General features: G+C 39.0%; 1 protein-coding gene across 6 annotated transcripts in view; it reads right to left on the bottom strand.

Annotated features, from left to right (window-relative positions):
• Positions 1 to 25,679, bottom strand: part of ADGRV1 (adhesion G protein-coupled receptor V1) — a 308,947-nt gene that overhangs the window by 12,842 nt on the left and 270,426 nt on the right. Inside the window, exon 92 of one of the 6 annotated variants that reach the window (XM_074932933.1) lies at positions 17,108 to 17,250. The exons of the other annotated variants lie outside the window; for them this stretch is intronic. Within the exon in view, the coding sequence (XP_074789034.1) occupies positions 17,140 to 17,250 (111 nt within the window). The 3' untranslated portion in view covers positions 17,108 to 17,139. Of the gene's footprint in view, positions 1 to 17,107; positions 17,251 to 25,679 lie in introns of those variants that run through there. 6 annotated transcript variants of the gene reach the window in all.

The following is a 25,679-nucleotide window of genomic DNA, read 5'->3' as shown; positions in this document are numbered from 1 at the left end:
TAATCCTTAAGTTGCATTACTACTGAGGGAAAATAATCCATTTCAATTGATAAATCAACATTCAATAATTGCTAAAGAAGGAGTTAACCACAATACAGAAATAAGACTTCTGAATTCTTCTCAACGGCCGCAATACGATGGCATTTGCATTGTTTTTTGTATTTCACATTGTCCTCTAGACCCCTGAAACCAATTGTACTAAAACAAGCAATTGATTGGAAAGGTACCCACTGGCATAGAAGTAATATCTGGGATTATAAACAGTAAGGAGTTTCATCTAATTATATTTGGGAATTCCTAATGGAAGGAATTTTTAAAAGACATGGAGATTGACAGTACTAAAGATGTATGTTCGTTTCCATTCCTACAAAACAGGCAGCAGCACTTCATGATCCACAGATTCATAATTTCTAACACCAAAACAATATGATAAAACAGTCTGGTCCAAAGTGACACATAACAGAAGTTAATGGGATTTAATGGGATTTCAATCTCAGCTGGTCAAACACTGGAATTACCTTCATACAGCTGCTATAAAGCCATAAAGCTCCATGTGTGTATTTTTTTTAACATCAAGCCAGCAAACAGAAGTGTTAAAAGCCTCTGTTTTAAGATAACATTTTCCCACTTTTCTAGATGATTGTTGTCATGAAGACCCTAAGCAGTTAACTGAGAGGAAATTTCTTTGTGATACATGTAAGTAAATACGTTCCAAAAAACTGATGTAAACACGTTACACTTATGAACCACTAAAAAGGAACCAAAATGTCCTTTCATTCTATAAACAAATCCAAGGACTCTGATGTAGGTCAAGCATAATGGGACCAGCAAATGGATTTCTTTTAATTTAAGTGGTTTAATGGATATGAAAAGGATAAAAAACCCAAGAAGAACAGATAACAGTTATGACACTGAATTCAGAGCAGCCTCTGGCATTTTGGTCTCCAAGGTCCTAGCCACAGAAGCTGCATACGTTTCAAATGGTTTTGTACTTTTCAAGAAAACCCATTAGCTGAAAATGCTGCACAGCCCTGTGCTTTGGTACACAAGGCCCATGCTATGTCACTCTCCCGTGCAGCCCCAAGTGTGGACGCTGTCTCTTCTAAAACAAATAAACATGGAATAAAGTACCACAATTACCTCCTTAACTCAGGCTGGTGTCCTGGTTTAACTCCCCGTGTGTTTCAGACAGTGCTATTCCTGAGGAACTATGATTCTACCAGAATCACAGAAAGGCATTTTGACACCCAGAGCATCCTTGCTCCCACTCCTCCCTGCTGCCACCAATTCTGCCCCTGTCAGACCCTTGTCCTGGGCAGAAGGACCCAGCATCCCTGAGATGCAATGCACTCCTGCCACAGCCCTCCTCTTCTCGAGGCTGAGAAGGAACTTCAGCAACTCAGAACTCCCACGTCTTGTTGCAGACAGGTGATGAGACAGCTCCTCTGGGTCCTTCCATAATGAGCAAATGGACTCAGGGAAGTTATCTGACTGACTAAGGACAGGAGGAGTCACAGGCTGAGTTAGCCAACAAACAGAAATTATGAGTTTTACTTCTCCCACTCTTGTAAAATGTTATGGCCACGCTTTACAAACAAGCCTATGCCTAGCAGAACCCCAACACTCTTACGTACGCTATACTTTTACACAGGAACCGTGTAGCTGGGTATAAGATTTCTTGCTTAGCTGGAAAAAGGATTGAACCTTCTTCGACCCACATTCCTACCCAAATCTAGAGTCTCAGGAAGATACATCCTGTAGATGTGGGTTCCTATGTGCCATCACTGTGGTTTTGTTTGGTCTCAAAAGGTATTTGTGGTCTTATTCTTACTGCCCTTTAGTCTTAGTAGAAACCACTGTAGAAAACTGAATTTTGGGAAATCAGAACAAGACAAATGGACCTGCCCACACAACAACAAGTTCCAATGATCATACACATGAAGATGCTGTGGATCAAATTGTACTGATCCGTGCTTATCTTATCAGCAGCAGCTACCAGGCTGTTTACTCTGAAAGACCACGAGCAGGATACAGACACTTGGGTTGTGTCAGTGCAACCACAGCTTTCACAGGCTCATTGGGTGTTTTCAGTAGCACTAGTTTGAGAATTGAGTTGTCCTTCTTCACACTTTTGACACTCATTATGTTCTTTTTCACTTCAACCTTTAATACTGTAAAAATAGCCTTAAAGTACTATGAATATAAGGCTGTTGGCATTGTGATATGTTTCACGATGTCCATAAGATGAACAACTTTGGTCAAGTTGTCACCATGTACTTTTTCAGGCACACACAGATCTTGCTCCTTGCTAGTTGCACCAAGTATAAACTGAAGAGAATAGTCAAGTTCTGTTGACAGGTCTCCCAGACCTGCAGGATATTCAGAGAAGAAATCTACACACTCCAAAGGGTGTGAAAGAAGATAGGTCTGAGTATGGATGTCAGTAACACAGGCAATGACATCTCTGTTAAAAATGTGGTAAATATTAATTTTGTATTCTTAAGAAGATTTCATTAAAAAACCCCCAAACAACCCAACACCAAAAACCCAAACCCCAAAACCTCAGCCTAATACCAACATCCTCCACTGTTACATGCAAATTCAGTCATCGTCCTCAGCCTAGAAGCATGAAAAGGGAGGCCAAAAGAGGCTATCTGGTCTCAGACAGAAACGACTGATTGCTAACCTCAGAGCTTGGCCTGGGCTCTATGGAAGCAGACTGAACAACTAAGCTAAAGAGGCAGGACTCTGGAGGATTTAATTGTAATACTAGATAAATTCTGTGTGCTGGGCTCACAGGGCTACTTACAAAACATTTAACCCCATGCCATTTATGGTTACATTATGATAGTAGTATTAATACAACGTCACAGTAAAAGGTAAGAGGAAAAAGTGTTACTAAAGCGTCTCCTGTGGAGGAAGGTGAGAACTACTTCAATCAGACAACTAGGCTGTCCCAAAGGTGAGAGCACAGACAGGCAACTTACAGTTCCCCTCAGACATGGTGGCTGCCTGAAAAATGTTAAGATATTGTCAGTAAAGGCTGCTGGTTATTTTACTGATATATGCTGATGGAAGACAATTGAACTTTTGTTATTTCACCGCAGCAAGATGGTGATTTGCTCTTTTGCACTGCTACATTAGGGGGAAAAAAAAAATCCAGAAAAAAATCACAGTTACAACTGTCTGAAGGAAAGCTCACATGCGAAAGAGTCCACTGGGACTTTATCAGCCAGTGAGGTGGGCGCAGCCTTGATGCTGCTCTAGGTTATACCAGATACTTCACCAATCTTCCTTCAGATTTGCTACGGATACTCGACCAACCTGAGTGCCTTCTGTGACTGGTCCAGTGGACAAGGAGAGCGTGATGGGTCACGTCTGCTTTGAGTTCTGCAAGGCTTTTACCGTGGTGTCCCACAGCACTCTGGTACCCAAGTTAGGATGTTGTTGTCTAGATGTGCAGAGCACTGGATGGGTAGGAACTTGAGTAACTCCAGTAGAGGGTCAACAGGATGCCCTGTGAGGCCAGGCTGAGAAAACTGGGCTTTTTGGCATGAAGAAGGCTCAGGGGGGAATTAATATCCATTAACTGCTATTAGCTTTCCAGTCCACAAGAGGTGGTTGCCAAGAAGACATCGAGGCATGGCAGAAGAATGAGAGACACTGGCCCTAAGGTGAAACAGGGGAGGTTCCAACTGGATATAAGGCAAATCTATTTAATGTGAGGGTAATTAAGCACTGGAACAAGTTCCCCAAAGAGACTGTGGAACGTCCTCTGTAGGAGAAGAAGGGAAGTTTTTCCTGGTACATTTTATAATTTGTGAGAGAGTTTTGCCCATGCATGGGTGTGAGGGAGGTTCTCATATACAACAGCTTGATTTATTTATTCTATGGAGTGACAGCTGCAGGAAGCTAGAAAATTGATGACAGACTTCCACAGCTGTCAATAAAAGGACAGAATATATTTTACTCTCCAGAAGATCACATGCAAACCTGGAGGAGTGATCCACAAAAAGCCTTTCATTGCACGTTTGACACTCATAGTCTCTCTGTCTCTTTATCCTCTAATTCTACATGTTTCAACTCACTGTGCTGACACCACAGTATGTCTAAATATGGAAACTGGGATAACTCTGCTAATAGTAATGACAAAGGATACAACAGACTGTATAGGCCATGAGCAAACCTCTTCATCATCACCTTTCCACACACTGAGAAAACCAAGATGTCCGCTTTATCCCATAATATTAAATTGATCTTGTGAAATAAAGGATTTCTATTGTTCTAATAAACACAAACACACAAAAAAAAAACCCCAATCCAAACAATATACATCATACTTCTCACACAGGTACTTTCATCCATGCCCGAGAGAACCCACCTTGGAATTGCAAAACCAGTTTTTCCAAGGAAAAAAGTATTCAGATAATGTAATCGATTTTAGAGGAATGGTATTTCTATTTATAAAACTAAAGTGTCTTTGCAGGACTTTCGGTAAATAAAAGTAATTTGAACACTTCATTTGAGCACTTCCTCAACCTGTCTCAGGGCAGGTACCAGCACTGAGAAAAATCCAGTGCACTCTACAGAGGCACTCTTTGAGTTCCAATTTTAATCTGGAAAATGTTATGTGATAACTATCACCGTGTGACTACATCACTGATCATGTGACTATTATCACTAAAAGTTGTTTTTTTTCAGAAGATAACATTTTAAAGGAAATCAAGACTTGTGAAGAAAGATGGTATCTTGTGTTAGACCACAAAAGGACCTCTGTGTCCAGAACTGGGTAATTCTGATCCTTAGATCACCATGGCTAAAACATCACCGTTATTTTTAAAATTAAACATTTATTGGAGCCAGGTGGTAAAAAAACCCCAAGAAATCATGCAAACAGGTGTCTCTACCAACAGAAGAGTTGTCTTTAATCAGATCATCTTTTGAGACTAGCTGTCTGTAGTTACTGTAGAGGAATTTCCGCATGCTGGTTTATGCTTTGGTTAGTTTCACTTTAGTTTTGTTTTTGTTTGGTTTTTTTTTAATCTTATCAGGGTGAGATTTATCTTATTCTCTGTCTATGCTAATTTACTTTTAGCAGCCAGTCCCAGAATTACGTGCTAGTTTAACGGCCAGGCTGGCCTTTCTGTGTGGCTGCTGATGGCCACGGGTGCTCCTGCTTGTGCACCTTCATGCCTTAGGTCTCTGCATGTGAACTTCCCTGGGGATTTCACTAATTTTCTGAAATTCTTATGTTGCGGACTTCACTCTTCTCATTAAATTTTCCATCACTGGCCAGTCAAAGCCTGTTGTGGATTAACACTGATTTACCTAACAAGTGCCTACTGCTTTTGGGAAAATTACTAGTCTGATTAATCCAGATAATTTGCATGTTTTGCCATGTTCAAGAAGCTAGTACCTACAGAGCAAAAAATGACTCACAATGTTAAAGGAATCATAGTCAGGAAACTATAATCAAGGCCATTGTACAACGCAAGATCTATATTTGATATTGTTGTCTTTCCTAATAATTTTTGGAAGAGAATTAGCCATGGAACTGATTGTTCAAAGGCACAATAGCATTAATAATGCTAATCAAGTGACATGCATAAAATATATATAATTCTCTATTTCCTTCTGCAAGTTTCCTTGTTTTCAGAGAGAATGATGATAAATAGCAGGCACAGCATTTTTGTGCATATTTAGATATCGAAAACCAGATTTTAATGTACATTTTATTTTTCCATATATCCTTCAACCATATTTTTCTTTGAGAACAGCTTGAAGATCTTTTATTGGTGTCATCATGACAGAAGTATCATCTTAGTCACATGATACTCCATCCTAAGCCATCGCTTAAATTCTCCCACTCAGAGCTCTCCAGAAATATTAACCTTTGAAATGTAAATCAGATCCTTCTGTTTAACTCTTTTTCCTCAGCATTCAAAGTGGCTTTTGTAAGAGCCATGTCCTCAGCAGTGCAACCCTGCCAACTGGTGATTACAATTAATAAGCTGCCTTTGGACCTGCTGTGAATCTTCGAGGGTTAGACTTTATATTTGCCGTTAAGCACGAGTTTTGATGAAGCTATTATAATTCTTATCAATCGTAGCATTTCTCTTATCACAGTTTCTATTGGGAACATTTGCGGCTTATCTGCACTTTGCTTCCTGCGTTATTTACTCTCCATTTTGCTCATAGGAAAAGATTTGTGTCTGTTACAGCTGAAGTTCTAAAAATTCACATCAGAAGCAAAAGGCAGCAATAAATGTCATCGCGGACTGCAAAATTCATACCATCTCGGTAGGCAACATCCTACCTACCAAGACCACTTGTTGAACCAACCAATTGCTACCACATCGACATACATGTACAGAAATCACCATAAAAATTGAACAATGAAAAGTCACATATCTACCGTTAAATTAAGAATGTATTTACTGGTTTGCACTAAAATATAGTTAATTTGAGTGCTTCCTTTTTTTTTTTTTTTTTTTTTAAGTTATAATTCCATAGATAACCAAGTCATGGCTATATTCTGTAATAATGATAAAAATCCTTACTGTGCTTTCAGCTTCACGAATACATTTTCCTAATATTAATGTAACACCTGAACCTTAGTCTAAACTGCCAAGTTTCTCTTTATGCAGAGCCAGCTATGCCAAGACCATGCTGAATCTTGCAGTTTCTACCCAAAGCCAAAGCCATAAATTCCTTTCTGGCAAACTGCGTTCAGCTCAGATTTAGTCTAAACTTGGCTCTGGTTTACCTGAAAGGTTCAAAAATTTTGGCAAATCTTTAAAAAGCAGATTTGCTTGGATACTCAGGATTCACTATAAATATTTTGCATAGCTCTCAGCACACTTGCAGCTACTCCCACACAACAGCCATTTGTACCTCTGATTTGAGCCCTGCAAGTGCTGAGACAGGTTTTTTTTGGTGTTTGATTTATAAGGACGGATCCAAATTTTAAAAGAGAAGAGTTTGACTTGAAGATGCACTGAAATACAGATGCTTAGTCAAACTTGCCAGATGTGCAGATTGGGAAAGAATAAGATTCTGTTGCTTCCTTCCCATGTGGTCATCCTGGAAATATCAAGAAAGCTCTGATTTTGTATTTCAGATTAGCTGAGGAAGAAACATACACTGAGTCAAAGACCAAAGGTACAAACAGTGGGATTGGTGTGATCTGTGGAGGGCAAACAGAGGAGAGTCAGCATGCAGAAGAACCTTGCAGTTCACCTCTGCGGTTCTGGCTGCAGTCTCTCCTCACAGAACTCTGTGAGATTCACAAATTGCACCAACCACACATGGTTGCAGCAGGCTGAGGATTAGCCAAGAGCAGACAAAGTAGACTAGCACCCTACTGTTCCCACTTCTGCCTCAGTTCTTTTTTGTCTGCCTTTTTTTTTTTCTTTTGTGCACAGGCAACAGAAATGGGGGACAGCATCCGTTGAGGTCCTCTTCACATCAGGATCTCCTTGTGGTTTGTCCTACGTGCAGGACCACTTTGGTAGAAGAAAGCAGATCACATACTAAAGAAAGAGAGACTATCTGTCTGCTGATGAACCTGACACTATAAAAGAGAAAACAGAAAGACCAAAAGCTGCATGGTTGGTTATTCCTCTCATATTTTTCAACTGCACTGACTGCAAAGACCTAGAAATATCAGAGGTCATTAATTTGCACATATGCTTTACAAAATTTTGCAAACATTTATTCTCATACTTGTTCTCCAAGGCAAACATTTATAACCCTACATTTCAGCTCACACCTTACAATTTAAGCCTACTACTCTTTTCACTTCTTTCTCAAACAGACAAGAAATGCCCCATAGAAAATCCTCTGCCCCTAGGTCAAGAGATTTCCCTCATCAGCAGTGTTAGAGCAGTTAATTCTCTAGTTGTACCTGAAAGCAAGCTGAAAACTGGCACTGGAAAGCAATATTCAAGAGTGAAGCTAGCAACTGAAGAAACTACATCACCGAATGCAGGTCAACAACCCTGCAGCACATTATTCTTTTTATTATTTGTTTGTCAAAGCAGTATTTCTACTTATGTATATTAATGGCAAATATACAGAGTTAAAAGGAACAGGGAATTGAAAGTCAGCATTGAGAGACAGAAAGAGTCAAAGGAGAGAAGCTAACTTTGTGTTTACTGCCAAACTTTTACTTAATATTACAGAAAAGTCTCAAAATGAAGAGTTAAGTAAAGGCCAGGCGTTATTGCTATAACAACATTTTTTCCCTTTAATTGATTCTTCCCATTTCATAATCTCTCTTAGGCCTATTGCTATCTCTTTGTTTCTTGTTACTCTGTCACATCTGGCCGAGAAATTGGATAAACCATTCATTTAGCAGCATTTTGCTGCAGTGTCATGAAAGAGTAAAACTAACTGACTGGTGCGACCTCAGAATCCATAAATGCAAGAAAATGTAAAAAAACCCCTCTGGCTTGGAGGGAACCCAAGGGTTGTGGATTACTGATATAATCAATCTCCATACCTGCTCCTTAGCTGTTTTAGGGCAAGACTGGTGGGAATAAGGTGTTTGTAAGGAACCAAATAAAGTCTCAACATCTCCAACCTCCCTTTAGTTAAAACTGACGCCAGCAAGTACCTTACAATGACTTTTTATGCTTTTTATGTCCAGAATAACAGATGCCTAAGTTATTACAAGTAGTTTTGCCAGAGAACTCTGACTGTCTCAGAAGCAGAGGTCTTGTTCAGCAGGCTCTGCTATTAAATGATATTCATAGGAACCTGTCAGCAGTTTACACTCCCCACTCCCCTTGACTTTAATGAAAATTACTGTAGATATTTATTGCCTTTCCACAGCTTCAGAGACAGCAGAAGGCAAGTCTTATTTATAAGGCAGGAAGCTAACACTGTTTTTGTTAGGGATGCTCCTCAAAAAAAGGGAAACGTGGGCAAAAATGAGGACAAGGACTAGACATCCTTCCGTATCTGACAAGTAGGTGAACAAGAGTAGGTGGAGATATAATAATATATTTGGCTCTGTCATTGAAATCATTCACTTCCTGGTTTGAGATAATGAGCTGGTTTTCCTCCCCCCATCCTTGCCCCCAGTCTGTGCAAAGAGAGAAAGCTCTGGATGAATAAAAAGTACCTCAAGAGTTAATGAGTTCTGTTTTCATAGCGAGTGTTACTCAAAGTAAAATTAAAACCAAACTCATATTAAGTATGGATATGATGTCAGGTTTGTATTAGGAACTTTTGTTTTGACCGTTTTTTTAGCAATGGTAGCTCTAAAGCTCTCTAGAATTTGCATTTGTGGGTTACAACTTTTTGTTTTTTAATAGAAAAATCATTGGCACAAAAATTTGTATCTGGTGAGACAGAAATACCACTACTAAGCTGTGAACAAAAATAAATGGGAAATTTAGAGAATAGAACGGGAATGAAATTAACATTTGGGGCGATCCCATTCGATAACTCTAAACAGGGACAACTCTGAGACAAGAACAACACTTGGAAGAGCCATGGCCTTGTAGCATTTAGTTATTTCCCCATGATTCTGCTTATAAAACCCTAAATTGTATGCACACCAGTGTAATACCAAAGGATACATATATGCATACGTAGTTCAAAACTAAGCAATTGGAACGTTTTATTTCCATGCCTTCATACGTTTATTGAACTTTGCGGGAATGCAGCTCTACCCACTGTCAGCAACAGATAGTGTCAGTCATGAAACACTTACCAAACTGTTGGTTCTTCTTGCAGTTGGAAAACAAGAAGTTACTTTCCCTCTTGGAAATTCTCTTTAATGGATTAATGCCAGAAGTGATCCAAGATATGTTTGCAGCACTAAACAGAAGAATTTGGATGTGACCTGCTCTGTGACCCATTCCTGCTATCTGTGGAACATTTCTTAAGGGGAAAAAAAGATAGGAGCCGTTTGAAGGATGGACGTTCGCATATTTATAAAAGCAATAAGCTTCTCAGCTGTTGTTTTGGGTTTTATTTTGGCTTAGTTTTTTCCTGTTACTTAGCATGGAATATATGTCCTTTTGAGGTCTCCCTCTTTGTGTGAGGGCTGCAGATAGCTGCCTATTCTTTTCCAGCACCCTTGTATGGCAATAACTGCTGGCTCTGCAGTATCATGTTTTCTCATTGCAAAACCACCCAAAGTGTTTGACAGCGCTGCCTTGGCTGCACGGCGAGCCCCAGTGCAAAGCAAACACAGACAGCTGCCAACTCCAGAGCTGCACGGTGGGTCAAGAAGAGAGTACACGACTGCAAGAAGCCCTTCGCTATCTTTTTTTTTTTTTTTTTTTTTTTTTAGTTTAGTGGTTTTTGTTTTTTCTTGCTTCGCACTTTCCCTGTTGAAGCAGAGCAGCTACCAGTTCTGCCACTATCTCTCCTCCAGTCAGTGCTGGAAGACAGACCTCTGGCCCTGCTCCTGCCTGCCCGCACGGTCACAGGCAGCTCTGGCTCTGCCTGCACATGGAGAGGAGCTCCACCAACCCGGAGGTACTTGCAGGTCAGACCAGATGGGGAACACTGACCTGATTAGGCTTCCACCTCCAGACTGCACATGTTCAGGTGTTTGTAACAGCATTTTGGCTCTTTGCAGAAGTTAGCAGGAAAGATGGGCTGATAAGGGAGTTGTGAAAAGCCTGATGAGAGGTAAAAGCAATCTCCTGAGGGAAGTAGTGGGAAATTCTGAAGTGAGACAGGGGAACTTTGCCAGGCAGGTGGATTTTGAAGCACTTTTACATTAAGCAGGTCAAACAAAGCCTATAACACCCAGCTATATAGGCAAGGACTGGAAGCCTCATAGCCTGGTGTGGCAGTGTTGTTTTACACAATCGTAATAATAATTCATATAATTTAATGAATGTAGAAGTCCGTAGGGTGCTGCTGGCCGTCTCATTCCAGCGAGGACAGTGGAAATGGTGACAACATGAGTGTGCTTCTGCTTGCTCTGCTCCTACGCTGGGCACCGTGTCTCCACCACCACCACCAGGACCGTGGTTCTTGCCGCGGGCTCACTCGGAAAACTTCAGGTTAATGTAATATAATGACACTCCTAAAACTGGCCAAGCCAGTTTCTCCAAGTGCTCTCCGTGGAAAACTGTAGCCTCTCCTCTCCACATACCTACCTTCTGCCTCACTGTCACTCCATGCCTTTGCTTAGGAGCCTTTCAAAGCTACAAACAGCCTGTGAGGGTTTTGTTAAGGTGGTTTCTGTGTTGTCTAAATATAATAATTACTATCTAGGTAACAGAAATATAAATTAATTTGTGTTTACTCATAACTATCTATCACTATATAAGTATATAACTATATACCTATAAATGTAATTTGATAAACTAGGCACAGGCACTATTGTTGTCTGAAGACAGCCAGCAAGTAAGACAAGTTTTAAGGTACAGATGACCTTCCATTTCAGGTGTTAGATAACTCTGCTCCACACAGACCTGCCTCTGAATTCAGATACAGAGCTGCTCAAAGCACGTGCATTCAGTTACTTGTAACAGGCTTAGCTTAAGCTTCATGTGTAATGAATTATTAGATGCAAAACTAGATCCAAAATTACATTACTAGATGTAAAAATTGTGGCAAAGATGGTAATATGGGTTTTTTTTTCCTTCCATTAAAAAGTATAAACATACAATGAAGATCATACTTACCAATATGAATTAAAGCAACAAAGTGCATTTACTTTGTGTCATACTTTAGTTATATGTTGCCTCTATTGCAGAAATGGAATAAATGGAGGCTAAACTTTCTTAATTTGAAAAGAATCTAGCAGGAAAATGAAAAAAAAAAAAAAAATACCAGTAGTAGCAATCTTTCCAAAATTCACTGAAAGCAACAAAAAAAAAGAATTAAAGATTATGATTTCATCTCACATACGAGTATCACACATATATCACTTCATCTTTGTCATTCAGAGAAAACACTATAAAAAAAGCCAGTATGAGCATAAAAGGAAGACAAGTTTTGGGTCAAAAAAACATAAAATGGTCAGCAGTACATTAGCCTGTACAGGAATGTCATCCATGCAAGGCATTTTTATGTTTGGCAAATAGAATCTATGAGGATGTAATAATTAATTACTATTAATTCTCAGATAATTGATGGCATATGTTCCAAGACTCTATTTATGCGTAGTTTCTAAAAGGCCAATAATTCATTAATATATGTTATAGACATGACTATTATATTTTGCAGATGTTAGTAAATTAGTACTTGTGATCATTATAGTCCAACCTGCTGGATGCTAACAGACTTTGTGCAACAAAGCACTTACCCAAAGCACCTGTTACTTAGTAAACCCTAATCAGACATATGAAAATTAAGTTTTAACACAAACCAAAATCTAACAGAAAGCAAAACGTGACCAATCCAAAGGCCACTAAGGGCGAGGGTGGTTAGAGTCATCACCTGAGCAGTGACACGGAGGAGGCAGGTCAACAGCAGCGTAGCAGAGAAAGCAGCACTAAGCCCAAGCGTAGGAGCTTTTCCCATCGTCGCTGCTCTCCCTGGCTCTTCATCTCTGTTGACACTGTTATATCACTCTTGGCTCCCAAGCAGATGTGCTTTATGTCCGTTTAGGATTATCTGTGTCATGTCACATAGCGGATGCATTTCAAATGGCAGCCCAAAAATCCAGCACTCGAGCTTTAAGGATGCACTGACTTTTTTTTTTTTTTTTTTTTTTTTTTTTGTAAAGAAAATAAATATCCTTACAGCTTTCTCAGCATTTGTGGAATGTGCTAAAGGGAAAGTGTCATTTGCAATGAAGACTTATTTTTCTATATTCCTGTTAGGTAACTGAAATCGAGATTTTATCCAGTTTGCTAATGAAAGGATCCCACAGGACATGACAGGAGTCTGATTTCACCATTTAGGAGAAGAGGATGCAGTAACCTTACACGCTGCTTTTTTCTGGGATTATTTTTGCCCTGCTGACTTCCTGGGGTCAGCAAGGGATAGCAGTGAAGACAGCAGTAAAGGCATAGCCCTGTGAAATTAACTTCTGATCCTCTACCTCAGCAGTGCCGGCGATGGGATTACTCAGTGAGACAGCACGAAGTACCCCACAAAACGCATCTAAACCCCAAACCACAAGACTTTTCCGTCCTCTGCATGAAGTCTTTCAGTATTGATATGACGACTGATTCTTCTTTTGTACTAAAGAATGAATGAAACTCTTAAAACCTACTTAAACACTTTTTTGAAAAGCTGTAGTATGCAGCATAACTTAGGTTTTATGTGAACAAAGCTAATAAAAATAATCTTTTAATGCAGTAGATGGCTCAATTTATACAAGTCACACAGAGAAATCACATTCTTGGCAGAAAGCTAGGACTATGATCCTGGGATTTATTTACGTTGTATTTTTGCATTGTTTGTATTGGTACTGCACAAGGAGGAATTTCCAGGCAAGTTAGATGTCACTCAGTGTTAAGTACTGCATTATTTTCTTCCAGTCCATGCTTGGCATTTTAGCTATTACAAATCGTTTTTACAAACTAAGCCAAACCATGTTAGCAAAGTGACTAAACAGTTTGTGCCAATGCTCTTTGCCAGTGGAAAGGAGGGTGGCAATCTGAAGCAATCCAAAAAGAGATGCTTCCAGGAAGAGGAGGGTCTTTATTTAGATTATGCTGAAAATCATTCATCCCACAGCTCCTTATACTCTCTACTGTTACAGGGATTTAATGAATTAGTAGCACTAAATTTGGCTTCCATTTAGAAAATACAATCCACTGGAAAAATAAAGTACTTGTGGCAGTACAAACTAAGGGGTTAGTAGTAATGTGGTTTAATAAACTAAGTACAAACCTGAAATGCAGACAACATTAAATTTGCTTCCTATATTAGCAAGTATGCTGGCCCTACAAAAGTAATTGGTATTCCCACGGCTTTTATTCCAGCCGTCTATAAAACAGAGCTGATATATCCATCTCAGAAAGTTACGCTGAAAATTGACAGGCTAGTAATTCATGCTGCTGCTGACTAGTTACAGGCCGGGTGAACTATTAATAAAAATTAGTAATTAAAAAATGCTTTTTTTCTCAGTTTTCCATATATTATACCAATGTATCCCACTGTGATAATTTTCACAAGCAGAAAATTACTAATTGTGAGTGCTCTGAAATTTCTTGCCAATATATGAACTTAAAATTTGTGTTAAATTAGTGAAAATACTGCATTTCTCAAGTTTGTCGTTCTCTGTATTTTCAGATTTCTCTGAGTTTGTCCAAATACACCAGTATAGATCTGTGTTTTTCTACAAATATATTTTCTGAGAGGCAAAAATATCAAAATTTTTCGCTACTTTAAATATCTCTAAAATTTTGTAGGGGCTATCCTAAAGATGTGCTCTCACTTAGTTGTCATGTGTCCTAAAATAAAGTGGGAGAGTTATATTGTTTTTCAACGGACTGGGATAATAACTTCAGATAAAATTCAGCACATGTAGCTGGATCTTGTATAAATTACTTTTTAGACTACCTCTACACTGATTCTTAAGAAAAACTTCAAGTGGTCCAAGAATCTCATAATGTCTCCATGGTCTCACATCCCATAGTACTGCAGCCTAGGGAAGGATATCTACACTGTACATATTTGCAAAGCAAAGCTTCTGTGGAAATGTGAATACAAAGGATTTGTTTCTCCTTCTGAGATTACCCGTTTCTTACAGAAAAAATAAAAAGGTTCTGAGATAGTCAAAAAAATATTGGGATGGTTTCTAACACTTCTGTTCTCCATGTATGCGATGTCTACGTCCTATTTTTTTTAAACCCGTGAAGAAACAGACAAAGAAGCAGGTGTGTAAGGATGAGTTTGTCTTTGGGACTAAATCTCAGCAGAGTTTCAAGGACAGGACTGAGTTCTTGCCATGGGAGGAAGGGGAGAATCTTTGCTGCTTGTTGCAAAATGCTCCACAGCAACGGTCCTTAGCGTGGTTTTAGAGCACAGAAAGTCTTTATTCCTCTGACTCGGCTCAAAGGCACCTAGCATAGCCGAGGTTTATTTCAATTTATTCCCACTGTCTCATCCTCCCACCATGCAGCACGTCGAGTAGAGCAGTGCATTGCCAGTTACGAGTTTTATGGACAAATGGTTAAATATCCAACCTGCTCACTTTCTTGACGACCTCCTCTTAGGTCTCTGGCTACACAAGCTTGTTGCCTGCCTGCCATGCCGGCCTGTTGTCTAACTGACCACTTGTAGTGCACGTCCATGTCCTGTCTCACATCGGAGTTTACAGACACATCTTTCTGTTCTCTGTACAGTGTTCAACACAATGAAAATTGGCCCATTCATGAACTCCAGAGCACTACAGTTAATACATAAACATAGTTTCTCAGTCTAAATAATTGCTTGGCATTAGCATTTATTGACAAGCAACTATATACGTACCCCGCTAGAGCAGGTGGTCCTAACCTGAGCTTACTTCTTGAGTCTTTAGCAGATATTCATCCGCAAAAAAATTACTGAAATAAGGAAAGGACGAAGCACACTTTATCATTAAAGAGCAACCTGAAAGTAACCGCTTCGTAAGATGACTATTAAGTATTTTAACTTTTTTTATGCATTGGTTTTTGTAGGCTTTTTTAGAAGACAACGACACTTCTATTCAATAAAACATTAAGTATAAAGAGTCTGAGTACTAAAATGTTATACTAACTGAAAATAATGAGAAAGCATGAACCTCACACATGTGTGGTGAACTTTCCGCTGGAATCACATTTCTCTCTTTACTGACCACATAAAAAGCCTTTGAAGACCATTGTACTAATTTAGGTGCCTAGGGGTGGGGAGTGTGACAAACCCTTTTTTTGCTCACTGATGAAAATGAAATGACAGAATCGAAAATAGACCTATAAGCACATATTCCCTTTAGAAAGTATAAATTTCTGTCACACAGGTTGGCCTATTTGGCTAATAATAGGTGGTTACACAAAAGCTAGTGTGAAAATAGCAAAGCTTTGCAGGAAAGCAGCAGTCTTCATGGTGAGAATCTGTTTCCCTGACATATTTCAGAAGTCAGGAATGAGAAAAAGGTCCTGCAAGAGCTGCTGGCTCCACTCCACTCGGAAGGGAATCACTCTTAAAATGCCAATTTTCACTTCCCCGGAACTCAAAAGATTAATTCTAGAGGGTGCTGGGGCATAAAAAATACTGAACTTTCAAAATCCTTTACTGGCTATGCAGGGTATCTGAGCATATTTTAGGAAGTGTTAACGTTTGCAGCCTGCTTTCCTGTAACACATTTTTTGAAGCACAATCACAACATTAGGAAGTCTCCAGTAGATTATGTGTTTTATTTATGCACACTTACACACAAAATAAGATGATAATCCTCTCAAAACTAAGTCTTCTACACACCCTCCTTTGAGAAGACACACAAAGAACAAAGAAAAAAAATATCAGTCTGGTTCCCAGTGTTGCAGCTGAGGATCTAATATATCTTTGTCACTAAAACTTTTCATGACTCAGTTGCAAGAGCAAAACAACACATCGGAAGATTTAAACAAATAATCAACTGACAGTACAAGTTGATTTGGTGCTTTTTTTAATCCAATTGACCTTTGTCAATGCAAAGGCAAAAGAGCAACACTTGACATTTTGCTCAAAATAAAGAAAACATAATTTAGCAATTTTCATCCAACTGTGGTTAGCTCCAGCTTCACAGTTGCTCAACTTTCCAGACACAGATGATTTGCAGTCCTCACATGCATTAGAAGCCTTCCTGAGAGAGTTGCTACTAAGTGGCTATACTCAGATCTCACATTTAACTGTTGACAGGTTCCCCTTCGGAGAAAAAAAAAAACAAAAAACAATCCACCACAAAGATTCAGTACAAAAAGAAAACACTGGCAACATTACACTTAAATACTTTCAGACAAACTGACTTTGGAATGAATCTACGACAGTACAGTTAACATGTTCCTTAAATTCACAGTCCTTTTGTTAATAGAAGGAAATACTGAAAATCTCAAAGAATTTAGTGGTATGAGATCACAGCCGCACTCAGCGTCTCTGGGCAGGTTAGATGTTTAACTGTTTGCCCCTACAAATCGCAGCTGGCAGAGTACTGTGCTAGTAGACATAGTCAAAGTGAATTTAACTTTGAAAGTGATGCTCAATGCCTCTTTATGGCCTTACCCCACCTTGCCTCCCAAGCAGAACTGAGGTACTGAAACTCAAAAAGTTGTTCTGAGTTAGGTCCAACTCTGAAAAAGGACCGCAGTCTCTAAAAAATGCCTGTTGAGAGACAGAAAACATTATTTTGTGTGCAACACGACACTAATGTGATTATACAGCTGCTGGAACACGGCCAGTATGCACACAGACAATAGATGATTGCTGACATGTGAAACACTCTCAGGCTTCTGAAATAAGATTTTCAAAGCCCTGATCACCAATAATACTCTTTTTTTTTTTTTTCTACTCCTACTATATACAGAATTCATCTCTTGGACCAGTGGGCTCAGAAATATCCACAGGATCCCAAACAATGCATCACCGGTACCTTTTACAGTGGCATTCATATTCCTGTTGGGTACAAAATTAGCATCACATTTGCTTCTTTCAGGCCTGTATCATACTGGTGATTTGCATTTGTCCTGAGATAAAGCAGTACACCCATCTCGGTTTGTACTTCTCAGTTACATATAACTTAACCGTTTATAGCAGAAATTCTGTCATTACTAGTACCTTAGTGTTGTCTGATCTCATACAATTCCCATTAAGTCACTCCACAGATCAAAAATCATCCATTTCATTATGCAGGATACATCAGTTCTCTGAATCACTAATAGCCCCTAAATTTGTGTAATCAAAAAAAAAAAAACCCATATTATCATTTTTTCTGCCATGATTGCAATGAAAATACAGGTGAAGGTTAGTATCAAGATGCAGTATTACTATTTTTTTTATTTTTCTCTGTTAATTTTTACCATATTTTTCCCTTTATTCTTATTCCTCCATTTTTGTTGTAGCACTGTATCAAATACCTCCTTAAGAGCTGAAGAGATTTGCTGCATTTCCTTTGTCTGGATTAGCAGATAATGGTTTGGACTAGTATGCCTAACTTCACTACATCCAAGCCAGACTTTATCTTACTTTAAAGTATGTGATCTTTGATTATAAAACTGATGTCTAACTAACAGACTTCCAGTTGACAAAGTCAAAATATATTTAGTATATAAGATACAACTGAACCCACGTTGTGGCACAAAAAGGTTTTGTTAATGTCTGGATGTCTCCCAGCTTTATTTTAAGGATTCTTTGCTTAGTCTGTTCCAAAATGCTTTTAAGTAAAAACAAACTATATTTTCATATCATGTTTCAAAAAGTTATTGTTTCTTTTGGCAAACGATCTTCCCCTTTAGTCCTAATATGACATGCTAGAGCCCACAATGACACTTCTTTAGAAGAAAGCAGTTCTAAAACAGAATCCATTGAACAGTTTCTTTCAGGCTAACTGTCCTAATTTGCACAATTTCTAATTCATTATTTCCTACTCTAGCAAAATCATTAACAACTGTACTTAGAGAACTCCTCTGTCCTCACTGGAAAATGAGCATTTGGAGTTTTTGTGCACGTAGATTTTTTATTTTTTTTCAAGTGCTATAAGAAAAACCTGCGAATAATTGGTCTCACTGATGATTTCAAGATGATTTTATCTCTGTCTTGCCCACAATCCAGGAGAATTTCACTACATGAGGAAACTTAATAAGTGGCCTATTTTTTTAAAAGTTTCGAACTCCTACTTAACTCACACTGCTTGCTGTATGCAATAATCTTTTTACCTACATGAGAAAAGTTCCTTCATGCATTATTCTATAAGGACTATATGATTAAATGATTGATTTTTTTTTTTTTTCCAGTCTTGTACACATTTTTCATACCCCTTCTTCTTCTCTTCTCTTACCAATTCATCAAGTCGTGCTATAAATTAAGGCTGGGTCTACAAATTAACTTAAAGTCTTTTAACTCATATTCCTTTGACACTCATCAGCTGGATGACATGTCAAAAATCTAAACAATTTCCAACAGTGACACCTGTTTAAATCGTATTATATGTCAAGGATAAAAAAAATACAAAGGACCTTACATTGCCTGTAGTACTTCAGAAAAGAGTTAATTAAATCAGTCTTCACTGAATTCCTGTTATTTCAGAATGAAAACTTAGCTTATCGTGTTTTCTGCTAAAATTGCGTATCATTAATATGTTGAGTCAGAATAAAACTATGAGAGATAAAAGCCGTAATGCCATTCACTCTCTCTGTGGTAGTTGCTTGGAGGCCACTGAAGCTGTATATAAAACAAGAGAATGATTTTATGGTTTGTTTTCTTTTTTTAACACCAGTTTTACAAGTCCCCAAACAAAGGCATCATCTGTATTTATTATGAAGAAAAGGAGAAAACATCATTCTCATGCTGGTGAAACTTAAGGCTTGTACAACGTAGAGGGTTCTTGTGCAGGAAACGTGTGGGTGGAGGAAAAGGGAACAGTTCTTTTCCTAGGGGCTATTAAAACTTCACATGTATTTATTTCACAGAAACCTTCAGATCAGCCTTCATAATGTAATTAATGATGCTCAGCTTGAAGATATGTAAGCCTAGACACCTCTCTGCAGTGCTGAAACGTGAGAAAATGAATTCACTGCTCCGAAGTCACTCCTAAAGGCGGGCAGTATTCTACCTAAACTCCCCTGTCAATGTAATTTCCAGGTCTTTGGGTTTTAGCATTAGGTCTGTAGTATTTGATGCTTTCCTAAAAACTCATGACCTCAGCACCAGGTGGCTGGTGGTGTTCATCTATCACAATAAATGGGTTGAGAATAGAGCTTCCCACATATCGTATCTCAGAGCCACAGGGGAACGGGCAGGCTGGGACCGCTGAAGGTCAGTCCACCTGTCAGGTCGGTACGGCTTTGTCAAGCTGAACTTTAAAACCCTGCGACAGTGGAGATCCCAAACCTCTCTGAGCCACAGTTCCAGTTCTGTATTTCCTCCTAGTGAATGACTTTTTCTAATGTGCAGTCTGAACCTCCCGTGCCACAGCTTTGTGGCCACGTGCTCTTGTTGTTATTGCCTGGCACTATCATGAGAGTAGAGGGGAAGAGAATGACATCATCAACTTTTTAACTACCCTTCAAATATTTGCATGCTGCTATTACATTTTCCATTGGTGTCCTCCTCACCTGACTAAACAAACCTAGCTCCTTCAGCCACTCCTGGCAGGATATGTGCACCGACCACGGGGGTTGCCCTTCCTTGAACTCTCACCAGTTTCTCCATACACCCTGTGAACCAGAGACTCCAAAACTGGACGAAGCAGTCTAAGAGCTTCACTAGCTCTGAGTAGACAGGCATGATAGCTCAATCCATTGGCCATATTCCTCCTGGTGCAGGCTGGTGTCTGCTTTGCCTCATTTCCAAGAAGAGTTCCACTCTCCCCGGTTACCACCAGCCACAAATTTCTGAAGTTATATTCTGCCTTCCTAAAATTTGAGAGTAATGTTATCCTTTCCCTTGCCATCACACTTATCCCCAGTCACCACGATTTTTCACAAATAGGCTCACAACTACATGGTCAGGTCTTTCAGCACTTTGGGATGAATCCCTTTCATCTCCACGGATCTTGGCATTACAGTTTCTCTAAGCGGTCCTCAGCCTGTTTGCAGCCTCTCTCTTCCTCAAACCCTGCCAGTGCACGCAACAGGCTTTGCCTAAACCACGGGGCAATTAAAAAAAAAAAAAAAACAAACCACAAAAAAAACCCAAAAAACCAATAAGTACTTCAGGCAATTATAAAGAAACTCATTATTTTCAAGACTTAGAAGCCATATTCACCTTCTGAATTCGATGACCACCAGTTAATGGTCTTAAAATAATGGGACGGAATTTAGAAATCTGGATTTAAAGGCAAAATACAGATCAATTCTACATTATGATTATGCTAGGATACTTCTTTTAGCTGAATTATTGAAAAAAAAAATGTTTTTAAGTTTACACAAAGATATTAGCAGCAATGTAAAATAAGACGCAGGTGATTTGTTACAGATACCAAATCAAGCTGGCTGCTATTTTATTCTCCACAATAAGAAAAGTGAACTCTTAGTGACAGAGGTGGAAGAAGAAAAGTACACACCAGATCCCAAGTCCTTTTCAGTGGATATACTTCCACTTATTGCAGCAGTACATACTATAGTCATATTTCTTACTTCTTGTGGTGTACTACATAACTCTTGCTATTACCAACACCTTCCAAGGGGAATGGTTAAAACTCCTTCATCATCTGCTACCCCAAAAAATTATTAGGGTGTTTAGAGATTTTACCTGCAATATATTTTTAATGTAAAGTTATTCAAGAACAGCTGAAGGAGTTTCATAGGTGTTGGAAGACCTAAAACATTATTTAATTACTATATTTGTTTTTTTTAAAAATACACTATAATCATGTTTTCCTATTTTAAGTGGGCAGCTGATTGAAATACTCTTTAAATGTTTTTGACTGACAATTGGCTGAAAATTCAAGTAAAGCAAAGCCCACTTGAGTACATTCTTTCACTCTGCAATTTTAGCAATTTTATTATGCACTATTCTGTAGACTTTCATCATCACAAACACAGCTCTAGACACAAGCTACTCTCTTCTGACATCAATTTCTCCTATATATCTAAGAGATATTTAGTTCCAACCTTCCAAAGCTTCCTTTGGTTATCTGACACTACACACTTTTTTCTTTGTTTTATCTCCAGCTATAGACTGATTTTGGGTCCGTTACATAAGGAAATGAATAGGTAAAGGGAATACTTTACTATCATTTCATAAGTCATTACAGTAATCATGTATTAGAGTATGTTTAGGGTGGTAACTAGGAACACAGAGAATTCTTTAAGAAGGAAGTAATATCGCTAGAGAAAGAGATATAAAATTGAATACTGCATTACCTTGATTCATTGAATAATCAAGTCACTCGGAAGGCTTTGTAGGTCTGCTGGTATAACATATGTCAATGCTATTGCCCAATCAGGATTACATCCCAGAAGTTTAGTCGATGATGTCAAAAAGTGTGAAGCCTCAGAAAATTACAAGCTTTCTTGATTTGCTTTATATTTGTTCTAGTTACTTTTTTTTTTTTTTTTAATAAGTGCACATACTGAACAAACTTTCAGGTTTTTTACTTTAACAAAATTAGCATATTTTTCTACTTCTTTGTGGTTCACTTATTAAACAAGTGAACTGCACTAAGTACACTATTTTCTTTCCTTCCAGGTATAGTATGTCTGGAAGATAATCCAAACCCCTAGTAACAGTGTAAGATTCTACTTTATTGCACAGATGTCAAAATATCTGCTTTAAATGTGCATTTTCTTCTGTTTCTGGGGTAGCGTACAAATTCTTTGAGCTGCGTTTAGTTGTGTTTGGTTTCTGCACTCAGCTGGCAGAAGAGGGTTCGGTATTGCACGTACTATTTCTACTTGAACAGGCATATGTGCTTTTTTTGATACTCTGCTTGCATTTCACCTTGTCCTGACAATACTATGATGACTTCATTGTCATTTGCTGGGCTTGTATGCAGTGTAGAATCACTTTTCTCAAAATCTTTAGGCAGCCTTTTGCAGCCCACCACGTTTACCCTCGTCTCTTGTCTGTCTAGTACTTGGCTTTTTTTCTGTGGGGCTTGGATCATCAGAACTGCTGTACAGGATCTTCGAGTCCATCTCTGACTCACTAGGAGGAGACGCTTTAGGAAGATGCCATAAGAAATGGGAAGTGAACCTATTTATAGCGGTGGCCTCCTCAGTGTCCCCGACAATGTCCCTAGTTAAATAGCATGTTCTAGGAAAAAAACGTATCTTTCATTTGCAGCTGGTGCTGGCAAAAGCTTTTAAACCATACACTTTTGTTTATTTTCTTTACTGCACTAATATAATGTACTTACAAAACTGTATATCTTTGTCGTGTTCCTGCTTCCTCAACGTGCTGTATTTTTAAACTTTTTTCTTTGCTTCTAAAACTGTGGCATACTGGTTTATCTTGCTACATTTATTTTCTGATGTTGCATTAAACAGGGTATGCCTCATTATAATGTTGGTTGGTTGGTTTGGTTTGTTTTTCCACCATATCTACTGGTTTTCTTTGATATTTTATCTCTTTTGCTACTTGAGCTAGTCCTTGCTCCTGGTCTGGCTTGCCTCTGTTATTTTAATTAATGAAGTCTGCTGAATCATGTCTACTCCAGCCAATGCCAGGTTTGGGTGTGCCCCTGTTCACTCATTTTCTGTACATCCATATTTCTTGTTAAAGGTACCATTGAGCTTTTCAAACATTTATCCCTGAACTCCTGAATATTCTCTTACTGTAATTCACTACAAATAAACTGACTTTTAAAAACTGTCATATTAGGCGAGTCAGACATTGTGCCCAGTTTGTAAAATCAACAGTCAACTCTTGCTTCCAGATTATTCCTGTTTCTTGGGAAGATGTATGTTACACGTAACACTTGGTCATTATGTGGGCATGAGTCATCCTGGTGTGCTCAAGCACAGAACAGGCAAAGACATTTTACTCATATCTACATCAGCCAAATCAACCACAAAAGATCTTTTTGAATACTGTTGTTAATAATGAGATAACGCCCATATTTTATTTACTTTTCTCCTGATTTAAAATTGCTGAAAAATGGAGTTTTGGTACTGTCGACGGGTAACATTTCAGTATTCCATATGAGCAAGGTTTTGATTGGTTCAAAATCACTTATTAAAAAATTTAATTAATCTATTGCTGGGGCTAGGGCGTGGTGGGGCTTAGCACAAGGTACAGGAAACCACGACAGGGGTAACTGTGGGTAATCTAATACCTTGTAGTTTGCAGTGTAGATACACCCTAAATTATAAGATAGAGGGTTGGGGTGTGCAGCGCAGTTTGCTGGAAATATAGCCAAGGAATAATCAAGATTATACCAAGAAAGTCGGCTGCAGGGAAGAGCCTGAGAACGGGTCTGAAGCTTCATCCCAACCCCTCTGTAAACAATGGGAAGAGATCCACCCACCACCCTGAACTTTGGATCCACTGAACGGCAAGTATGTCGCTGATGACGTCAGCTATACAAACGAGAAACACTCCCCTAATTGCCTGAAAAACACAGTGGTCATTTAGGGGAGGATAGTGTATGCTAAACAGCTTGTGAAATCCTAACTTCAGAGAGAAGCACAAAAGACAGCAGCTTGTTCTTTCACTCCTGACCCCAGGAGCAAGTCTCTTGTTAATAAATCCATGAAGGCAACCATATGTAAAGAAAAGAGGTAAATGTTCCTCTCAGTTTTGCAAGTGAAAAGATGAGGAACCGAGTGAGGCCTTTCACACGATATAGAGTATGTTTCTGCAACACAGATGCTGCCTGGCAGGATAATCAGGAGCATACTGCTGAGGAACGCAAAACACCAGATAACCCAAGCATGCTTCTTAGCCTTTGCCTTTCATGCTTTTCTAAATTTATTTTTTTATTTTGTGTATTGTCTATTGTCCCCCCATACACACTTTGCATGTTTATTCCTGAAGTTACAAACAAAGAGTTGCTTTCACCTCCGCGCACTAGAATAGCTCATACTATAAACTCATCTCTGATGGGAACTTTTTCCTGAAGGAAGTGCTCGGAAACAATTTGTCCTTGATTCTTCTATCAAGTGCTTTTCCTAGGAAATCCACGTCATAAGGCTAAGCAACTAAATTGGATAACGTGCAGTGCCCTTCCAGTCTCCTGAATTGAATCCATTTGGATATCCAGCACGTTTTAATGGGTCGCATTCTGCTTTGTTACACGGTCTGTAGCTCCGGAGCAGCAGGGAAGCAGGACTCTGTTTCTCGTAAACTGTTTCATGTTCTCTTTCTTGTTGTGGAAAAGCTCTTAATGAACACTGAATTGCTTTCCAGCTGAAACAGAGCATGTTGTATAACAGAAATGCCCACCAATAAATGGTAAAACTGCTTTTTATTGCAGAAAAAACGGCCTCGTTTCAACAATCATCATCAGTTCTGAGAGTTGATAACGCATGGGAATGAGATGCCAACAGCACGCACTAAAAGACTGATAGTTCCTCTCGAAACCATTATGAAAATGTGTTATCCACTGTTAAGTCCCATTTTCCCCTCCCATTCCCAGAAGGCTGGGCTGAGATTAAAGCTTCAAAGGACACTGGAGACAGCTGTCCCTGTCGTGGATGAACCTGGCTCTGCAGAGGCTGCAGGCCCTCTCAGCAGGGACCGCGTGCTTCCCCACACCAGCCCATCCTTAGTGGGAGTGTGCTCTGACAAAGCTTTGTAAAGCTGTACCTGCTTACAGCAAAACCCTCGCTTGTTCAGTATTCTGTATCTGTAACACCTGATTTTCTTCTCTACAAACAGTTTGCATACTGACATTTTCTCTAAATAAGACAATTGGGTGTATCCATTTATCTGATGAAAAGGAGAGATGAAGGAAATTTACAGACTCTTCGCCTTGTTCCTTCCCTGTTTTTCATTTCGTGCTGCATGTCAGGTTACCTGGATCTCATGTCAGTTTTTCTGTTTCCTGATTAGATAAATGGTAACTTTAAAACAGGAGAACAATGTATGTGGGGAGGTTATTTAAAATGTGGGGCCGTTCCAGGAAATCTTTTTTAAGCTTGTAGGGATTT

Source organism: Athene noctua, chromosome Z (assembly GCF_965140245.1).
Source record: "Athene noctua chromosome Z, bAthNoc1.hap1.1, whole genome shotgun sequence".
Lineage (NCBI taxonomy): Eukaryota > Metazoa > Chordata > Aves > Strigiformes > Strigidae > Athene > Athene noctua.
Note: the sequence above shows the minus strand (reverse complement) of the source record. Positions and strands in the feature narration are given on the sequence as shown.